Source organism: Calonectris borealis, chromosome 5 (genome assembly GCF_964195595.1).
Source record: "Calonectris borealis chromosome 5, bCalBor7.hap1.2, whole genome shotgun sequence".
NCBI lineage: Eukaryota > Metazoa > Chordata > Aves > Procellariiformes > Procellariidae > Calonectris > Calonectris borealis.
The window spans coordinates 34,752,570-34,772,540 of NC_134316.1; the positions used below are offsets into that span (position 1 = coordinate 34,752,570).

Genomic DNA, 19,971 nt, shown 5'->3' on the forward strand with positions numbered 1-19,971 from the left:
CTGGAAGAACAATTGTTCCATCAGTATCTTTACTGCCACGTAAGAATCATGGGTACAGAATCTCCAGCCTTGAAACTGCAGTGAAGAATGAGCTCGGTATATTAATGTGAACTTTACAGAGAATACACCTTGCACTTGCAAAGGCATGCACTGAAATAGTGTCATACGATAATATTCATCAAGTATAATTATTACTAGAAGTATTCAACCTATGTGCTGGATCCTTTTGCGTACCCAAGATCTGAGAAACTAATGTTGTTTCAGATAAATACATTCAGATAAATACATACACGGATGCTTTGGAGCACAAGACCCTAGTCTAGTTGTTGCATCTGTACACGTGGAGCCCTGCCCCAGAGTCTTGAGGTTACCAAAATCCATGCCTCTAAATTGCCTAAATTTTTTTTTGAAAATGTTAGCAAACTTTAAGAAAATCTCAGTGCGAGTTAGAAGGTTTGAAAAGTGTCTTTTTCTTGTGATTTTGTTACCAGGATTACGTTAGAAGGAATTTTTTTTAAGAACATCCAACCAAATGGTAGAATACAAGGTACCCCTGAACCAAAACATTGCTCCCATTCTGCCATCTGACTACCATTACATAGAAATTAGGAGATACTTCAGATGATTGTAGGAGAAAGTTTCTCACGATACAGAAGGATAAAAATATCTAAAAAACAGTGAAAAGCAGCCAGCATGGCAGAACACAAGCACAAAAAACCCCACTGCCTTTAAGAGAGATGTGGGTGAACGCAGGAATTTGCAGAGACAGGAGTCTTCAAACAGCACCATGGCCTGAGGTGCAAAAAAACCCAGCAACAGTGCTCTGCTGAACACGGGCTGGGGAGAAGGACATGAGAAGGACAAGAAAGCGTGAGGTCAAAAAAAGAAATGTTTTTGTTACCTTTCTCAGACAAAAGTCATCACATTTTACAAACCACAAACTAAAAGGTATTAGACCCCTACGTGATCCCTGGAAGGAGCAGCAGATGGCCAGCCTCGCACCTTCAGAACAGGAGCAGCACAAATAGCAATAATGTGCTTTTTTCCCTGCACTGTCCTACCAACAAGATGTCACAGTAATGCAGAGAAAGCGCCGAGTGCTCGCCCGACTTTCCCTGCTGAGGCACAGCAGTTCTGCTACAGACAGGCGAGAAGGAGGAGGTTGTGAAAAGGGCTCTTCTGCCCTAGAAACCAGGCTGCGATCTCTGGCGAGGGCAGCTGAAGTAATGTTTTGATTTTTAGGTCACTGCCTTACAGCGAGCTCTGTGTGACTGAGCTCTTCCCTTGTCAACAGTCATACTATGGGGAGAGCTGCTTTGCACGTGTGTTTTGCCCCTGCAAATCTAATCACAGGATCGAGGCCTTAATTAATAATCAAAAGGGGAAAATTGACAAGTGCCTCTTTTGGCACATCCAAAAACGTACGGCCTCTTATTGTCTTACGTGTTAGGTCACATCTTTTTAATTTCTGTTCAAAAGCCCAGAAGCAAGTTACACAGATTGCTTACATGTATAAATACCATACATTAAAAATAGCATGCTAAAATAATGCTGTCAAAGTATGAGACCTACCTGACTGATGGAATATTCTTCTAAAAAAAGCAGCTCTGAGCTTCCCTTAAACAAAATGAAGGAAAATCTAAAGATAATAATGAACAAGAAAGTAGCTGCTTCTGCCAGACCCATCAAGTTAAATGGCTCTTTGTATTGTTCAAAGCATGTACACTATTGTGTTCTGTGGCAGAGGGTAAAGAGAGGGAACTTTCAGCGACGTTTTGATGAGACAACAAATAAAAATAATATTTTGACAGAGAGCTCATCCTATTAAAAAAAAAAAAAAGCATTTCTCCAGCTCCAACAGAAATCCCCTTAATGTGAAGAATATTGAGGTTGTATGTAGAGCCTTCCAGTAATACTTAAAGGAAATGTGCCATTCGCAACGGAACATGCAGCATGACTAAAGACCCTAAGTGCTTGGCATCATTTGAGCTTAGTTTTAAATACCTATGATAGACATTTTTGGAATACGTTTCCTGAAAGTAGTGTCAAGGATTTACTTCAGCATTAGCTTGCGCATGCTGATAGGTTGAACTGGTGCTCATACACCCAATAAATACAAAAAGGATTAGTTTCTCTATACATACAAAGTTGGGGTTTTTATGTTTTTATGCCAGTATTGGGATTTATTTGCCCTCCTGATGAAACGTTTACCTCACTCTGCCTCATCAATATTAACCTCACAGATCAACAGATCTTCATATCGACAGAGTAGAGAAGTCAATATCTCCTTATTATTATTTAATAAGTATTTCATTGTCAGTAACTGAGTGAGAACAAACATCTGTGCAGTATAATGGCATGCACTTCAATTTTGCAAGGTTACTGTCTTGCATATGTTTGACAGAAGAAAGCTAACCCATAGTAAAAATCCCCCAGTAATATCAGCGTATAAAATGACAACATGTTGAAGGACATTTAAATTGAACAAAACAGGGTGGTTTTTTAGTCCCAGTTTTGATATACAAATGTTGGATGTGTTTTACTGTGGCTTCTGACTATGATTGATAGGAGATGCATCAATTTCAAGGTTTGTGAATTTAAGTAAATTGTTGTCAGTGGTATCACTTCTTCTTTTTTGTATTTTTTTTTCAAATTATCTCCTTACAGAGAATAGTGTATTACAAATTGAGACAGGATATACATAAAGCATCAATTTAGCTTGAATATCCACTTACAATAGTAAAAAGAAAATAGTTGTGATAAGAATGTGAGTACATCAGAGTTGTTCAGAAAACTCCAGAGTATTTAAAAAAAACAACACTTAACGGTTTTTCTTCTAAATAATCTTTGCTGTTTCTGTTTGGAAAATACTTTCCTTGCCTTTCCATTCAAAGGAAAAATGTAATACTTATTTAGAAAAAAAAGAGTAGTAGTAGATCTTAGAGACTTCTTTTATCTTTGTCCTCAGAATATAATTCCATTAAAATATACATTAGCAAAAAAAAAAACCCAAATGTGTATGAACTCTTTGCAACCTGTGGGGAGTTTATTAACCCTTCATTGCTTAGTGGCAACGCTTTATAAATTGGCTGAAAAGCCTAAAGAGCTTCCTTTAAAACCGGCAGTGATTAAACATCGTACAGCAAAGCTTGCTATAGTTCCAATACCTTCAGAAATTAGCTGTGTCTGATTTTAAACCAATTTTCCCTAGACCACTTCTTATCTGATGACGTCTGACTTAGGATCTGGTGAAACGCACAGATACTTTTTATTATGCTTTCCAACACACGGTCATGACTTGTTTCCATGTATAAGTGTGTTGTGTCTATGTATCTACATGCCTGTCTATATGCATAAAGCAATGTATATGCTATTTGTGTGTGGTTTTGGTTTTAACATCAGATTCTATAAATGAATAAAGATACTATCTTCATTTTACTGTTCTCTAAAAGGGGCAACATGGAATGGATTCTGTAAATCTAACTATACATGTTGCTGATTAAAAGCTGATGGTAACAGTTAATATACAAGGGGACAGACTAGATTTTCTTCTAACATTTTTTGAGGGAAAAAAATGAAAATTAGACAGAAAAGAGCATTTCCAGATGTGACTGTATAGAGCTTGATTTGAAGCACTTTTGTTATCTCCTTAATAATGCATGTAAGAATGCTCATGTGAAATGTTATGTTAAAACTCAGTCCTAGTAGATATTTGCGCTTATGAATTGATTCCTTATCCATATTTTATGGAGAAATAGCGTGGCACTGGAATACAGCACATTATTTCCCAAACTCCTTATTAGACTCTGCATATCTCTCTACTGTGCCTCCAGGCTTAAATTAAAAACAAAACTTAAGTAAAATTTAAAGAGACAACATTTAGAAACTTATTTTTTTACAAAGCTTCTGAAAGTTCATAATTATTTTTGTCCCTAATAGGCCTGCCCTTGAAATAATTTGATGGCTAGGTTTGTAAATCCACTTGGAAAGATCTGGCATCCCATAACCATTAAGGGGAGTATATATCACAAAAATGATTTTGCATATAAATAATGGTATACAGGATTTGGCTTAAATTGTCTCCTTTCATTTGATTTTTTTTTCTCTAAGACAATTTGGAGGGAAGCAGGAAGATCAAATTGAACACAATTTGGAAATGAAACTTGGATAATTGAGCTAAATACGTTGAACTTGCCAGGCACCTGTGACCTCCTCCTAGTTACACATCATTTCAAACAGCTAGAATTGAGAGGGCCTGTGTAGAGTTGTACAACGTAAATAGAGCAAGTGGAGTTTCACTCCGGGACCACGTTATCCCTTGTAATCTGCTTGCTTTGTTTTTATTTAAGATGAAGGGACCTGAGCACGGTGCACCACTGCCTTGAGAAGGTGCTTGGCCACCCGGCATGTTCGGGGAACTCGGTGGAGGAGAGCAGGACGGGCACTCCGTCAGGGCCACTGTGCAGGATGGTGCGGGAACAAAATAGCACTGGACCTGTAAGAGGTGACAAATTGAAGCTTCGCAAGAAAAATACAGCTCACCCGTGGTAAGATCTCCTTTACCGACTGCTGCAACTGAAAGTTTGCGGTCGTCCCCGTGTGTGAGCCTCATATTTTGCTGTTCATTTTGAAGCAATTATTCAAAACACCTTGGCAGCTGAACCCTCCGTGCTTTCAGGATAATTATTTCTAATCGTGATTGGCAATAATAGTAATTGCCATATTCAGCTAGCACCCAGCTGTAACGATTCTTCTTTATTATTATTATTATTCGGGTTAACAATCGCCACTGACAACAATGTCTCCCGACCCTCCTCTCCCTCCCCCAAATATACAGGGAAACGAGTAACAGTGCTCTGCGGCAGCCGTCGGGTGGGCCGCTTCCCCCCTCTCCTCCCCTCCCCGTGGGCTCGGCGGGGATGGGGGGTGAGAAGAGGGCGGCTGTCTGGCGGGGGGGCCGGATGCTTGCCGGGGGGCTGGTGTGGGGGGACCGGGGCGAGCCGGGCTGCCGCCGCTCCCCCACCCACCCCCGGCGGAGCAGGGGCTGAAGCCGCGGCCGTAACGAGCCTCTTAATAAACCTCCGGGTCGATGATGCATCGCTGGCTAGTGAATCTTCGCGGGTTTATTTATTTTAACTAAATCGCCCAAATGGATCGCAGCTCCGTGTTGACTCTGGCGAGAGGCGAGGCGGGGAGCGGGGGGGCCGGCGGAGCTGACAGGTCGCCCGGGGTCTGCGGCGTTCGGTGCTTGCAGCGGCTCTCTGCAACCGCGCCGGGAAAGGCCCCCCCGGCCCCGCTGATGGCCCCCCTCCCCTTCCTCCTCCTCCTCCTCCTCCTCCTCCTCCTCCTCCTCCTCCCCCCCCCCCGCCCTGGCCGGCCGCAGGCGCCCTTGTGAGGAAGCGCCGAGCGCAGCCACCGGCCGGAGCGGGGCGGCCCCAGCCGCGGGGCATCCCCCGGCCCGGCCGCCCGGAGCCGCCGCCGAGCCCCGCCGCTTGCGGGGCAGGCTGGGGAGTGGGGGGGCGAGGGAGGGAGAGGCGAAGGCTGAGTGTTTCAAACCGAGGGAAAAGGCGGCCGGCTGGCGGATTTCTAAAGTTGACGGTCATGAGAAAGAGGCGAGGGTCAGAGCTTTCCCTGCCGGGGCCGGAGGGGCGAGTACCCCTGCGCTCCTGGGGCCGGACCCCACCTCCTGCCAAGGGGCGGTTTAGCAGGGGACGACGGCCGGCCGCCTTCACGACCCCCGTGGGTAACGCTGACGGTAAAGCCAACCCAGCGCTTCTCTTGAGCGCTGAACCTCACAGCGTTTCTCGCGTTTATTCTCGTTCACGTCAAAGCAGAAGTTTGGTCCTCGGCGATGCGGGAGGCTCGTGCTGACATCCACGGCTGTGCTGGTCTCGCACGGCCACCGCGCCCAGCCTGCCGGGAGCAGTGCCCGCTTGCCGAGTGCCTGAAGCCTTTGGGTGCCTTGCAGGTAAAGACGGCAAACTCCCCTGCGATAAAAGCGACCTCCGGTTTTCAAAGCCACAGGCAGAAGTTGCAGACCGGCTGCGGCAAGAGCGGTGCCGCTGACCTTCCCCGCGGGCGCCCTACCTGCTCTTCGTCACCCCTCCGGTAGCCCCGCAGCCTCAGCCCTCCCCCGGTCCTGGAGGGCCGCAGCCCCCTCCCCGAGGCCGCGGGCCGGGCCGCCGGGCACCGCCGCTCCGCGGCCGGGGGGCGCCGGGCCTCGCGGGCGGGCGGCGGGCGGGCAGGGGCGGGTAGCCCGGCAGCCACGCAGCGCTGCCCGTCGCCCCCCTCCGGGGATGCTACTCCCTGACGTCAGATGTTTGCTCAGTCTTTTGTTCAGTTAAAAATAGTTTCACGCAGCAGCTTACCTGCCTCGGGTGGCGGCTGCTCGTGGGCTGCGTCAGGGAAGCGCTTTCTGGCGAAATCAGTCGTTTTCTTCTCCCTCGGATCTGTGATCTCCGCACCGAAATTAGTATTAGCATGCAGGGAACTGGCTCGCAGTCTCCTAAAACCAGCATTTTGCTGCCTGAAACACACGAAAAGGGAAAGTTTCTTTGTAATCGAGCTGTAACAGAGCTACGGTATCAAAGCTAGATATTTCTTACTGCGCCCCATTGAAGTATATGTACTGTCAAATATTATCATTACTCTAGTAGCCTTTATGTTTCATTTTTTCCCTTTGCGTCTCATTCATGGCCGTTACTGTGTTGTACTTGCAATTGCATGTTAACCTGGTAAAAGAATTGCTTTATAGCAGATTACTTGCGGCAGACATTTATTTTTCTTCTCCCGATTCTATGGAGTTATTAAAAAGTAATGGGTGCCAAGACCATCAAGGAATATTTCCTAATTAAAGAGGAAAAATGGAACTGTCACCATTTTTTACTGTTTGTGGACCAGTTCGTGTGCTCAGATTACACACACTTTTACATCACACACACATGCGTACACAGTATGTGTGTATGGTGCCTCTGCGCGCACGTACACGCACACCTATACCAGAGTTAGTTCCCTATTTTTTACAGAGATTAAAGAATAACTTGAAATCGCAGAAAGATGAACGGACAGGAAAATTTATCACTTTTTTCCACTTTAATTTCTTCCCATATTATAATGAAATTCTGAGTCTTTAGCTAGGTGGGCAATTAACCACCCAGTGCCTGGTGTCCCATAACCATCATCCCACTCTACAGTTTATGGGGCTGAAGTTTTTCAACAACTCGGTAACCTTATTTTATTGTTGCGTCTGCGTGTGATACATAATCTCCCAGACGTGCAGATCTACCGGATCTATATAGTGTGCGTATAATTTTATAGTTTATCTTAGCCGAACTGCTCCTGGGTGACAAATCTGTCCGTTGCAGAGAGTACCGTCCTCATTTCAATACTATTCCGTTCTCGGAGCGCGCCTGGTAATTCTTTACAACGAAATTGCTTCCCCTCTGGTTCCTATATTTTAATTTAGTAAAGGACTGATTAGCTGTGGCTTTAAAAGGGCCAGGTCTGCGCTGGCTCGCAGCGTCACCTCTCACCTCTCCGCAGCCCCGGGCTGGGGTCACTGCGGGGCCGCGGCGGGGGAGCGGGCAGCGCGGCTCCGCTCCGGCTCCCGCTCCCGCCGCCCCTACCTGCGCGCCCCGCACCGCGCCCCGCACCGCGCAGCGCCCCGCGCCGCTGCCGAGCCCGCGCCGGGAGCAAATCCCCCGTCCCCCCCGCCGGCGGGGGGGAGCAGCCCGCCCGCCTCTGCCTCTGGTACACCGCTGCTGAAATGAGTCATCGCGGAAACAACAGGAAGATGCAGCTCTGCTAGGGGAAAACAATTGTTTGGTTTATTTTAATTTGCATCACCCTGGTTTAATGGCACCCCGTCTTTTGACTTCGAGGGAGGGGAGGAGGAGGGCCGGCCGGGGTGCACCGTGCTGTTTAAAGGCTTCGTGTAAACTTCTACGTTTTGAAAGAATAACTTCAAAAACCTGTGTTTGATTGTATTCAGACGTGTGCCCGGCTCACATCGATTTGTGGATTCATTGAAGGTGTAAAGATCCGCTGATAACATTTCAGGTCGAGTGTCCCTAAATCAGCAGATTCTCCCTTCTCTGCCAAATCCTGCAAGTAGTTTAACAAGGGGAGAAAGAAAGAAAAAAAAAAAAAAAAAGAAGACAAAAAAGGTGTTTTACTTTTCAGCTGTAAAAATGCATTTCAAAGAGGGGTGATATTCTAACACGAGAGACTACAATAAAAATCACAGGTCGCTTCTGAAAAGACTTCACTCTGAGCAAATGTTTCGAGTATGTCGGATCCTCATAAAATTATACTATAGACTTTATTCTGACGATTATTGGAAAACACGGAATGCATCCAAAAATATGAGCAAGGAAGGGTGAAAATGAATTTCTTTTCAGATATGAACAGTGAAAGGTGCAAGTACGTTTTTAATAGTTTTGATCTTTATCAAATGATCGATGTGGATAAAGGCAAATACCGAATATTCAGGAAAATACAATTAATTTTAAGAAGTTACCTTTCCTTGAGTGTACCGGTGCGTTTACAGAACTGGTGCAGAGCCATCGCTTTGTTTATTTTTCTAATGTCTACCCAAATTCCAGCAATCCACAGAGCAGTAACAGCTTTTTCCATGTGTTTATCATCGAGGTTGCAACAGGATTCGCCTCAATTGTTCTGCCTTTCTTGTGTTTTCCTTTCTTCCCTTTTCTGCATTTCCCAGATACATTCGCTTTGGTTGCAAAAATAAACAGCGGAGTTTTTAACAGCAATTTGCGATGATAATGGTTACTGATCCCATTCCTTCCATCATAATCTTCAAGTGGTTTAAGATTAATGATAGGAGGTGTTTTAGCAAGGAGTGTGGGTTCTCTTCTCCAAAGACCATCACTATGATAATTTACTTAAGATGTTGACAAGACTGTCAGTAAGGCTAATTTTTTATTAAGCTGCGCTGTAGCAACGGTAGTAAGCATTTGTTGTTGTTATTTAAGCACATTGTATTTTTGAATGCCTTCCTATAAATATTGCTATTTGGTCTCTGCCCGGTGGATTTGCAATTGAGATGATTCCCCTTGCCTTTGTTTCAAGAAGGGTATCTTCTGGTATTCTGATAAATATTCTCTTCCACCCTCCCCCATTCCCTTACCCGCACATTTTTGAAAAGAAAATAAATTTGAGCAACTACTGTCTTGGTCTAGCAAGCCAGATCTTCCGCAAAGCATTGTTTTGGTTGGACTCTATCTAGGCACAGCCCTGAACCAACGGAACTAGACGCAGATTTGAGTGTTGGGTTTGTGTGGTTTTGTTTTGTTTTGGTTTTTTCCCTAATGGGCAAAATAACCCTTTAAGCCGTAAATATGTAACTGGAGTACCCCGGTGCACAAAGAGGCCGGGGTGCCTCTTCAGACGCGGGCGGCTGATGACGGTAGTGGCGGCTCCCGAGAAGAGCTCTGGCCCCGCTGCCCACCCCCGGCACCCCGCGCTGCCCCGGCCGGAGCGGCTCCTCCGGCGGGCCGCTACTCGCGGGCGCGCAGCGCTCCCCCGCCCCAGCCTGCCGCCCCCGGCCCGCCGCTCGCCCCGCGGGGTCGCGGTCGGGGCCCGGCCAGGCTCCCCGCACGCCGCACTCCTGCCCGGCCGCTTGCCCTCTCCTCCTCGGGGCCGCCGGTGCGCAGAGCCCCTCGGCAGGCGGCCGGCGCGGGCCCGGCGGGGCCTGCCTGGGGAGCGGGCTCGGTGCGGGGACGGCGGGCTGACAGGCGTGTGTGCGTGCAGGACGGCAGCGGGAGGCGCGGAACAGCCCGCTCGCTCTGAGGGGAAAGTCTGGGGTGAAACCGCAGCAGATCTGTTGATTTTACCCTTCTGTCGTGTTTTCCATAAACACGAAACCGTGGGCTTACCTATAAATTACCGGGGTCACGTGACACTCATTTGGCAGTGTTTATTGCCCTTTTCGCTCCCCTGGTTGCTTTGGTCCGCGCCTGCGGCCAGGCGCGCAGGGAGGGCCGTGCGGGGCGCGGGGCAGCCGGGGCACCGGGACCCAAGTTCGGGTGGCGGCCCCCCGAGCACCGCCCGCCCCGCCGCAGGGCCCGGGCCCGGGGGCGGGCAGGGGCGCGGTGCCTGCGCGGGGCAGGCGTGGGGTGGGCGGGGCTGCCCGTCCCCCCGCTCCGCGCTGCCGAGCGAGACGCAAAGCGAACGGCGGGGGCCGTTTCCCCTCCTCACCGCCTCCTCCCCGCGGCCAGCAGCGCTCTGCTCCCACAGAAAGGAAAAGGGCAGCTTCGTAAACAGTTTGCGTTGCGATCCGCCCCGGCCAAAAGGGAGGCGCGGGGGCGGGGGGTCACGCTTCCTTGCAACGTGCGCCCCCCACGCGGGCGCGGCCCTCCCGCGGGGCGCGTTTCACCCCCCGGCGCGCAGGGAAGCGCGCAGCGCGGGCGCAGGGCTCCGCCGCGGCGGCGCCGGGCGCGGCCAGCAGGGGGCGCTCCGACGTTGCTCCTGGCAGCCCGCGCCGCCGCGCCGCGCGCCCGCCCACGGACACGCGAATACACACACGCGCGCGCGCGTGTGCACACGCACGCACATACACAGACACAGACTAGCACAGCGTCACACCCCTCCGTCCAGGTGTGCGCGTTACCGGGCGCTGGACGCCCCGTCCACGCACTGCGCCACGCGGGTGTCCCCGTGCCTCTCTCCGTGCGTGTGCGTGTGTGCGTGTGTGTACTATACATTATGCAACTTATTAAATACGACGATGAATTGTCAACATTTTTTTCGCCTGTTAGTTCCGCTGATCCGGGCAGGATTTATTTTCAGATCTCGGGTCCCGGAGCTATAACGCGTGATTTCTTTGCCTTAAATAAAATTGGTCAAATGTTGACAACCTTTAAGCCAATCTAACACTCAAGATTACTGATGGGAAACTAATGAGAAAATATCAGATCGTCCGGCCTGGGGGCTCCTAATTAAATCTTAGCTGATTGAAAAATAAAAGCGGGTTCAGGGGCGTGGGGGAGGAGGGAAGAAGCTCCGGGCTGAACTTTAGCTCTCATTTTACGTGATATTTCCCCAGCCCACCCCTCCCTCCGCTCTTTCCCCCTCCCCCTTTAAAAAGCCTAATGTTATTTCGCTGGTTATTTCGAGAGATCCGAACGCGACTATCATTCCTTGCCCGGTAAATATTAAGGCCTTTAAGCAACGTGATTTAACTAATTAGAAAATTTACATCATTAAGTCTCAGGGAGAGAAAAAAGGAGAAACAAATCTGTCAGTCATTTTAAAAGAGACAGGCCCTATTGAAGTGTGAAGAAATCGGCTCTAATTCAAAAAGGCAATCGGGCAGAAAAAGCCCTCAACATTACCCTGCTAGTTATTAATCAGAAGGGGTTTCCCCCCCTCTCCTTCCCTGTAATGGCAAGAGCTGAAGCACATCGTTAGTTTCTCCCAAAGCTACCGCGCAGTTTCCATTCAGTTTTTTTGCCACTCGTCCATGTCCCATATTAATAGCGAGTATTTGTCCGTTCAAGGCTCATAGATTTGAAAATGTTTCCGAATTGGGGAGCCGCAGAAAAGAAAAAAAAAAAGGCTCCCGGACTCCTCACCTCCGCCTCAGCCAAATCCAAGGGCTGCGATGCTCCGTCCCCCGCCCCCATTAAAGTGAGGTCCTAAAGTAAACCTGCGCGGTGAGAACTAGATTATAGCTTTGTTTTTCTCCCTTGCCCTGCATTTCTAAACACAGACACAAGCCTCAGAGTGGAAAGCCCCCCCTCCTTTTTTTTTTTTTCTTTTTTTTTTTCCCAAGGACTAGCTGTGTTTAGTGCCACGCACCAGACTCAAGCAGAACAATATAAAACTTGAGTGAAAATCAGAGAGATCGGATTACTAATGTCGGGTCGTTAACGAAGTGATGCGGGACGCTGATTGCCGGCGCAGCGAGCGGGAGGAGGAGTTGGCGGCCCCCGGTTTCGGGAGCGCAGCTGGGGCGGCTGCACGGGGAGCTCAGAGGGGGGAAGAAATGAAGTAGCTTATCCAAACCACAGAGAGTGTTACATCTCTCTCTCGCTTTCTCCGTCTCTTTTTCAGACGCGCTCTCTAATCCTCCCCTTCCAACTGTTCACAGTGGACTATAGCATAAATAATAAATACATCCTACTCTGCGTTTTCTCTCTCCTAATCTCGGAGAATCTGACAGTCGCTTTAATCAAAGGAGTTTGCACTGGTTCTTCGCAGAGCTAATTTAAGGAATTTTAAACACACTTCGGACAAAACCAGGCGATAGGGGCCTATTTCTGATCTCACGGCCCGGGGACGAACTCTCCTGCGGCTCGAGGAATTAACCCCGTGTAAATGGGTTCAGGATCAGCCTCCTGATGGGGATTTTACTTGGCAGTAGCCTGTAAAGACAAAATATTCGGAGCGGGGGGGAAGCCTCTGCCAGCCCTACTCCGGCATCCATTTACGTCCCAGCGTTACCTTGCAGTCATCTCTGTGAGCAGATGCTTACAGAAACGCAAGGTCCCCACCAGTACCGGACATACTCCTTTATTAGCGCTACGTCTGCTTAAAGAAAGATCTGTCGAGCAGCCCGGCGCGGTGTGTGACGGCAGCTCCCGGCCCCCCGCCCGGCGAGTCTGGGGCGGGCAGCCGGCCCGCACCCCTGCGCCCAGCCCCGCTCAGCTCCCGCGGAGCGCAGAGGGGCTTTTTCGCAACACGTGCTCCTAAGTGGAAACATTTCTCCGTTCCTGCATAAAACCAGCTGAAGAGCCGCCCTTGCGCCCCGTGGAAGCACAGTGAGGCAGACCCGTCTGCCAAAGTGAGAGGAGCTGGTCGCCAGTACGAAATGGGGAGGGGAGGGCAACGGGAACAGCCTTGGCTCCCCCGCCCCCTTTGCATCAGTTTGTCTTGCAGTTATTCAAAATGATTGAGTTTTCTGAAGAAGGCCCTTTCGAGAGAGAACAAAACCAGCAACAACCTCTTCCCCTAAAAACAACATGAATATCAACCTGCCCACTGGTAGGGCTTCGGAGCTTAGAGGCGTTACAATAAAATTTACGGCGTCCTTAACAACTCCCAAGTAAAAGCATTAAAATTCCCTTTAATTGAGAAAACATTGATTTTTAACTCTGGAAAGAACGAACCCGTAATTTAATTGCAAACTTTCACCGACAGAGCAGCATCTCGGGGAGGCCACATTCCATCTTTAACAGAGCCATTTTATGAAGTGATAAAAACAAAGAAAACCTGACAAACAGAGAGACAGTTTCAATTGCGAAAGAAAAGTTATTTGCCTTCCCCTTCCCTCTTCGCAGCTCCAAACTATCCTACCCTTCCCTCCCCCTTCCCCCCCCTCCACCCCCCGATAACAAAACACAAGTGTAAAAGCAAAGGATTTCGGATCCGGGGGAGAAGCAGTAGTTCATATTTTAAATAACGATTTGCTTTTACCAGACAAGGAGTGATGCCAAGAGTTTTAAGGGAACATTTTCACAAAATGGTAGCCTCTTCTAAAAAGGAAACTAATCGGATAAAATTTCCTTACTTTCCCTTGTTCGTTAAAAAAAATCATTGCTAAAGGGAAAGGGAAGGGAAATCCCACCCTCGCTTTCTATCTTATTTCTGTATCGGTTTTTGGTATTATAGGAGAGTAAAGAAGTTTTTGTTTGGTGGTTTTTCATTGATCAGTCACTCTGAGCTAATGTAATTATCCTCATCAATAGAAGGCTGCAGAGAGAATCATTATGTGGGTGACATTGATAAATGATCACCCAAGAGCTGCCTTTTCTCTTGGGCACCCCCACATATGACCCTCCCACATACACAAGGTAGCCATAGAAACACCTTGAGATCCTCAAACACTGCTGCAAATGGCAGAATACAGAGAAATCCAACTTCACACACTTTCTGTCCCTGCTGAAGCCTCCTCCTTCCCATAGCACGGAGCCACCGAGCCGGGCTCGGCGCTGCCGTCCTGCCCCGCGGGCGCGCAGCCCCGGCCCCGCTCCCTCTCACGGCACCACATTAAGGTGTTTTGTTTTTTTGTTTTTTTTTTTGGGGGGGGGCGGTTATGGGGCTTGCTTCTTTTTTTTCTCTCTCCTTGTTTTTTTTCTTTCTCTGGAAGAGTTAAGCAATGAGGTGGCACGCACCATGTGGATGCTCTGCTCTTTCTCTGCGCGCATTGTGGAACCCCCTGGTTTGAAAGTCGCTCTTGGAGATGCGCACCGACAATATCCACCCCCTCCCCAGTAATGCGGCTCTTAGAAAATGGTTAAACCCGAATTATTAGCAGCGATTTTTTAGTCACAGGACGGTACAAGAAGATTCTGTATTGCTTACTAAGGCAAGGATTAATGGGGTTTTTTTTTCCGGCCGCAGACCCCCTTTTTATGTAAGCAGATTCTAAAATATTGAAAGCAGTAATTGATTCATAATGATCCATAAATCGATGCGAGGAAGGGGCCGAGGGTGTTTATTTATTTTATTCCTAAAGCTGCAAGTAAAGTAGCTTTGACACCGTGCGGGGATGAAGGGGAGGAGTTGTTTAGCTGTGCGGGGTCATCCATCATCACTGTCGCAGAGACTCTGCCCAGAGGAGCAACCTCCCTTCTGTCTGTCTCTTTCTCGCCACCAAAACTATTAATATTAAAATCTGCCTGCAAACCTTTCCCCCACCCGCCTCTCGGCTCTCGCACCGTCCTGCTCAGCCAAAGGATGCTGGGCTCCCCCAGCCTGGGAGCGGGCTCTCTCTTGTGCAGCGCCATCGGGTTTTATTTCTCCAAAAGTGCTGTCAGAAGAGTTAAAAAGCCGGCCCCGCTTCCTCTCGACTGAACCCAGGGACGTGGTAGGGGAGACTAGTAGGGCGGAGACACCCTCCCGCACAGCGGAGCCCTCTCCTGCCCCTCCACGCAGCGCGGGGACGCGGCCGCGCGTGGGGAAAGGATTTGGGCATTTTCCGGGCTCCACGGGGTTTCTTCCCAGCACGCGCACGAGGGGTGTAGTGGGGCTAGTGGCTCCGGATCGGCCTCCGCCACGGCGCCGCCGGGAGACCCTCACCCCCCCCGGGAAGCCACGGGAGCTGCCGGGGCGATGGGCAAAGCCCGCCGGCGGCACCGGCCGGGAAAGCGGGTCCAGCTTGCGCCTCCGCCGCACCCCTTCCCCTGCCCGGCCCGGCCCCTCCCCGGCCCCCCAGCCCTCGCAAACCTGGTCGGGGGCAACTTTCTCTCCCTCGCTCTCTCTGCGGCTATGAGTGAAAGGGGGGAGCGCCTGGCTGCCCCCGGCATCTCCTCTTCGGCCCCGCGGTGCCCGCTCGCCGCGGCGGGCAGGGCTCGGGCGGCCGCGCCGGCGGAGGTGCGCGTCCCTCCTCTCTTCGCCTTAAAGGCAGCAAAATCTGGAAGAAAAACCCCTCGTTTGTGGTGACTATAACTCCCAGCCCAGACCCGCTCGGAGAAATGGAAATTTGGGATTATAAACATGTGTGTGTGTGTAAACAAAAGGTGTTTCTTCTGTTACCCTTCGTTTCCCACAGCATAAGCAATTTTTATTCAGACTAGGGTATTTTCTTTAACACTGTACCGCTGTCAAAACATTACTCCCGTTTTGGTTGCTTTTGACAGCTGAGCAGTTCTTAAAAATACCAAAATCGGAACCTTCCATGCTAAACAGTAAATCTCAGATGGAGAAATCTCTGCACGTTATTGTACCTTGGATTTCAGCAACACATCTCACGGAGAGCACAGCCCAAACGGGGTGGGGGGGGGAAAGAAAGAAAATAAAAGACAACACAGCAATGCAAATATTTAGTTCATTATAAAAAAACAATAATCTACTCTGGATAAATTCTTCCCTGTCCTTCTACCAGTGCAAGAACGTTTTCTGACATTTCTCCTCAAATTGTAAAGAAAAGATCTGCAAGGAAATAAAGTACTGATTAAAAAAGAAAAGAAAAGAAAACAAAACAAAACAAAACCTTTTAAAGTGTTAGCACAATCTTGCCTTCGTATTTTCCGCATCCACAATAATCAGAGAATTTGGAAATGGGAACGCGGGGTGTGCTCCTCTTACACGACTGAAGGGTCGATGTGATTTTAACCAGGACAGAGAGCATCAAAGCCAAGAGGGGAATTATCATCCTTTAAATTTCATACGAATGCCTTAAAAAGACGCCCACAAAGCAGGACCCGATTGCTAAATAAATCCTCACACCCATTCTACTGGCTTCCTCCCTTCTGTCGCCAGCAGCGTGGGTCCCTTTACTCAGCTCAGAAATTAAACATTAACTACGAGGCTGAGCCTCTTTCTACATTCCAAAGGTAAAAGTTGTCAGTCAAAGTTTTTAATAACACCCCGGCCAGTGGGAATGAGGAGGAGGAGGAAGGAGGAGAAGGGTTACAAATTTACAGAAGCCGGTAACGTTTGTTTCCTAGAAAGTTAAGGTAATTACAAGCCCTTTCCCACTCCCCTCCTCCCAGAAATAGAGCCAGAGCTTTCTCCTGCCTTTGGGCCCCATCCTGCTCTCACTGACTTAATAGTGCCACTGAGGGCAGTGAAAGGTGGCTGCTTCTAACACTGCTGATGTCTTCCTAGTTCAAACTCTCTAGTTGCTTCAAAATGCCACGAGCTCCTGTTTAAGTAAAACCAAACCCTCACCCGTGATTCTGCACCAGCTATTTATATACAAAATGTCAAATTAACATTTTCCTTCATTAGTTGATGGTCTTCTTTTTTTTTTTCCCCTTCTGAAAACAACTGAAGACAAGAAAAGCAGTAAAACCATCTCAAAAGCTAGATTACGCAATCCTCACATGGGTAAAGCCCTCATTAAACTCAAAGCTGCTTTTCTCCTAAAACTTCTGAACCTACTCCTGCATTACAGCCCTTCTTCACCTCTGAGCTACATAGCTGGAGTTAAGGTCTCTGGTGGTTATGGGTGCACATACACACACACACTTAACACACGTGGCCTTACTGGTCTATCTGGGCCGTCACAACTCAAACTCTGCTTCTATGTTATTGGGAGATAGTACAGATATTAGACACAGCTCTCTGAAATGCAAGCTGGTGAGAGAAGATTTCAAATTTTGTTTAATCTGGCATAAATATAATATTGATAATCAGCAGAAATATATAACCTCAGATGTTCTTTCATCCAATTATTCTGTTAATGCTGATGACGAGCTTGTTTCTGATTTTTCCAACTTTTCTTCTCAATGCTGATAAGAAAAGTGTTTGAGATATCTCTCCCGATAACTTCAGTCTCTCCTAAGCATGATTAAAAACACAAAAGCCTAACAAAAAATCAAAAATGAAATATTTATTACCGCATTTTGTGACTTAACACCTTTTTTTTCTTTTTAAAACATAACGTCACAGTCCTCATACAAGTATTTTAATGTAAATTTTGACAAAGCTTAAAGGTAACAGCATTTTCTTCTAGTGAGGAACACGTGCTGAGAAAGGAAGAATTCATGGACATACAATACCAATTCCACAGCAGATCTGATACTAGCAAAAACATTCTTTTTTTTTTTTCAATTGAGGTAAACACATAGAATATCTAACATGAAACAATTAATAGACCGAACTCTGTACGAAGTTTGTTACAGTATTCTCTTGCTTTTTTTTCCCAAGCTTTGAGTTCATGATAAAGTCCTAGGTTTGGTGCAAAGACCGTTAGTAACTTCTTTCATTGAGGAAAGCTGCCCAACTTTTAGTTTTGTTTTGTCCAAAGCCAAAGCTCAGAACTACTGGAAGAAGCTCCTGCTCTGTCTGTTCTGCCTTTTAAATCTTCACCTGCAAGCTCTTTGAAGAAGAGTCCAAAAAAAAAAGAAAAGATTGGGGAGGAATGGGGAGAGACTTAATGAAGCACAAACTATAAAGATCTGTTTGAAACTAAAGGACACATTTTATGAAGGAACAAAACGAGGGAATGGCAAGGCCTTCTCGGAACAGTCTTCTGAGTGATGAGAGACCCAGCAAGACTTTTCATCTTCATCTCCAGGGTAGTTCTTTTCTCACTGGCCAAAACAGGTCTTTCATGAATAGTGACTTCACTGCTGAACCAAAACAGTCATTCTTTTGGGAACAACACACATAGTGTGGAAAACAAGGATTTTTTTTTTCTTCTAAAACTATTTGAGGCAACGTAACGGAGTGATCAACAGAAATGTACAAGTTAACTTAGTTCCTATGTTTATACTACAGTAGTTATAACTCTTGGAGTCTTTTTTTTTTTCCAGAGGATCTGTACATGGACATATTCATTTCAGTGAGCCCATGATTTCACATTTGTGTTCTTGTTTCGTTGGTCCTCTGTTGTTGATGAAAAATGACAAAAAGTAAAAAATAATCACAGCTGTCTGGAATTTCGTATTAAGTGTCAACATCTGGTCAAAGTTCAAAAGTCTTAAAATAGTTTTTGTTTTTGTTTTGTTTTTGTTTTTTTTTTTTCCCTTGAGTTCCCTTATACTATTGGGCATGAATGTCCATAACCTGTCCACCAACACTGGGGTCTACAGAATTTAACATTGTGGGGCTCTGTGCTGACATGGTCATTCCAGGGTGGGTAGGGGGTCCTCCGTGCATCATCATGGCTGGGTGATGGGGGTGACTTGGCAAATATGAATGGATTGGGGGTCCATGTCTTAATTGAGTAGGGTGTGGGGTCATCTGGGGAGGAGTGTAACTTGGCTGTGCCATACTCATACCCATAGGACCACCCTGAGATACGTAGTCCCCTGGCATGCCTTGCAAACCTAGACAAAAAGGGGGGAAAAAAAAAAGCAGGTCAGATTCCTCAACGTTTTTACAATTTACCCATCTAAAATGAACAGGAAAAACAACAGACACTGCAAATCTTCCATCTAAAATTAGCTGCAGATTCTTGCCAATGTTTGCAGACATTCAAATTCTAGTTTGCATTTAATTTGATCATTCAGCAGGATAATGCACATAACAGAACTAAATATTGAGCACAACTGAGTATCACAAAATGTAAGTGTACTTTAAAAAAACCTAGTGGGTGAATTCCTATGATAAATTTTACAAAGACGCTGGCTATATGTAAAGACTTGTCAATTGAGCATAAATATCTGATTTGCTTCTCTTTGGTATTTTAAAAATGTAAAAGGTTATATCCTGTCTGGGTTTTGCCTAAGCAGTATCAATGCAAATTCCACACACAGATCAATGGACCAAACTGCATAAATGAACAAAACTGAGATACCAACAAAAGTCCTGATCTTTGAAGTGCTAAGCAACTCCTGAAAGATGCTGAATGCTTTCAACACTCAGTTAAGTCAATGGGGTGTGCTGCTGCTCAGTACCTTAAAGGTTTAGTCTTAAAAGTACATGTCATGTTTTTCTCCTAGAACAAATCTTAAAATCCTATTATATCATTACGGGCCAAATCTTGCTGCCTTATTCACGAGGCCCATTGAAGTCAGTGGGACTATTCACATGAGTAAGGCAAGCAGGATTTGGCCCTGTGCCTGCAGTCTCTCAAAGAATACTGTTAAACAGAGGATTATGGACAATGGGCCTCTTATCCTTTCCTGCAGAAAATCCAAGAAGGGAAGAAAATTTACAAGGGAAACTCCATATTGCTCACAATGAGCGGGAACTAAAACAGCACCTCCAGCAAGAGACAGTTACATAGCCAAGGAGGGGGGACGAGAAATGAAATCTTACAGCAGCATCCCCCTTCTGATATCCGCAGGGATCAGCGAATCCTAGGGACCAGTCTTTTTGTCTGTCTTCCTGGAGTTCACTTGTAGTGGGCCACTGGTAGGCCACCCTCAAAGACCTATTTAACATTGCTCTGGGCTAGAAATAAAATGAATTGCCCTGAGAAATAATACTGAATGTAGTGACAGCTCTCTGAATAAGCCTTCAGTACACAATATTTCTCACCGTACATATGTCTTAGACCTACTGAAGATTTTGCAAGAAGAATTATAATGTCACCATTGGTCCTACTCCCTCACT

At 47.2% G+C, this 19,971-nt stretch overlaps 1 protein-coding gene and 1 long non-coding RNA gene across 9 annotated transcripts in view; both read right to left on the reverse strand.

Annotated features, from left to right (window-relative positions):
• Positions 1-2,364: 2,364 nt before the first annotated feature.
• LOC142082945 (uncharacterized) lies at positions 2,365-8,299 on the reverse strand. Its single transcript, XR_012673905.1, has 3 exons — positions 7,971-8,299; positions 6,369-6,526; positions 2,365-4,495 (listed from the first exon to the last, which is right to left on the reverse strand). It is a non-coding gene; the product is annotated as an uncharacterized LOC142082945 (long non-coding RNA).
• An 8,985-nt stretch (positions 8,300-17,284) lies between these two features.
• Positions 17,285-19,971, reverse strand: part of MEIS2 (Meis homeobox 2) — a 173,372-nt gene continuing 170,685 nt past the window's right edge. For 7 of the 8 annotated variants that reach the window (XM_075151778.1, XM_075151776.1, XM_075151775.1 and 4 more), the window contains one exon: positions 17,285-18,740. Coding sequence is in view for 3 of the 8 variants with exons in the window: in XM_075151775.1 (XP_075007876.1) it covers positions 18,454-18,740 (287 nt within the window). In the remaining 5 variants the exon portion in view is untranslated. The remainder of the gene's footprint in view (positions 18,741-19,971) is intronic. The other variant, XM_075151780.1, reaches the window with a different exon arrangement.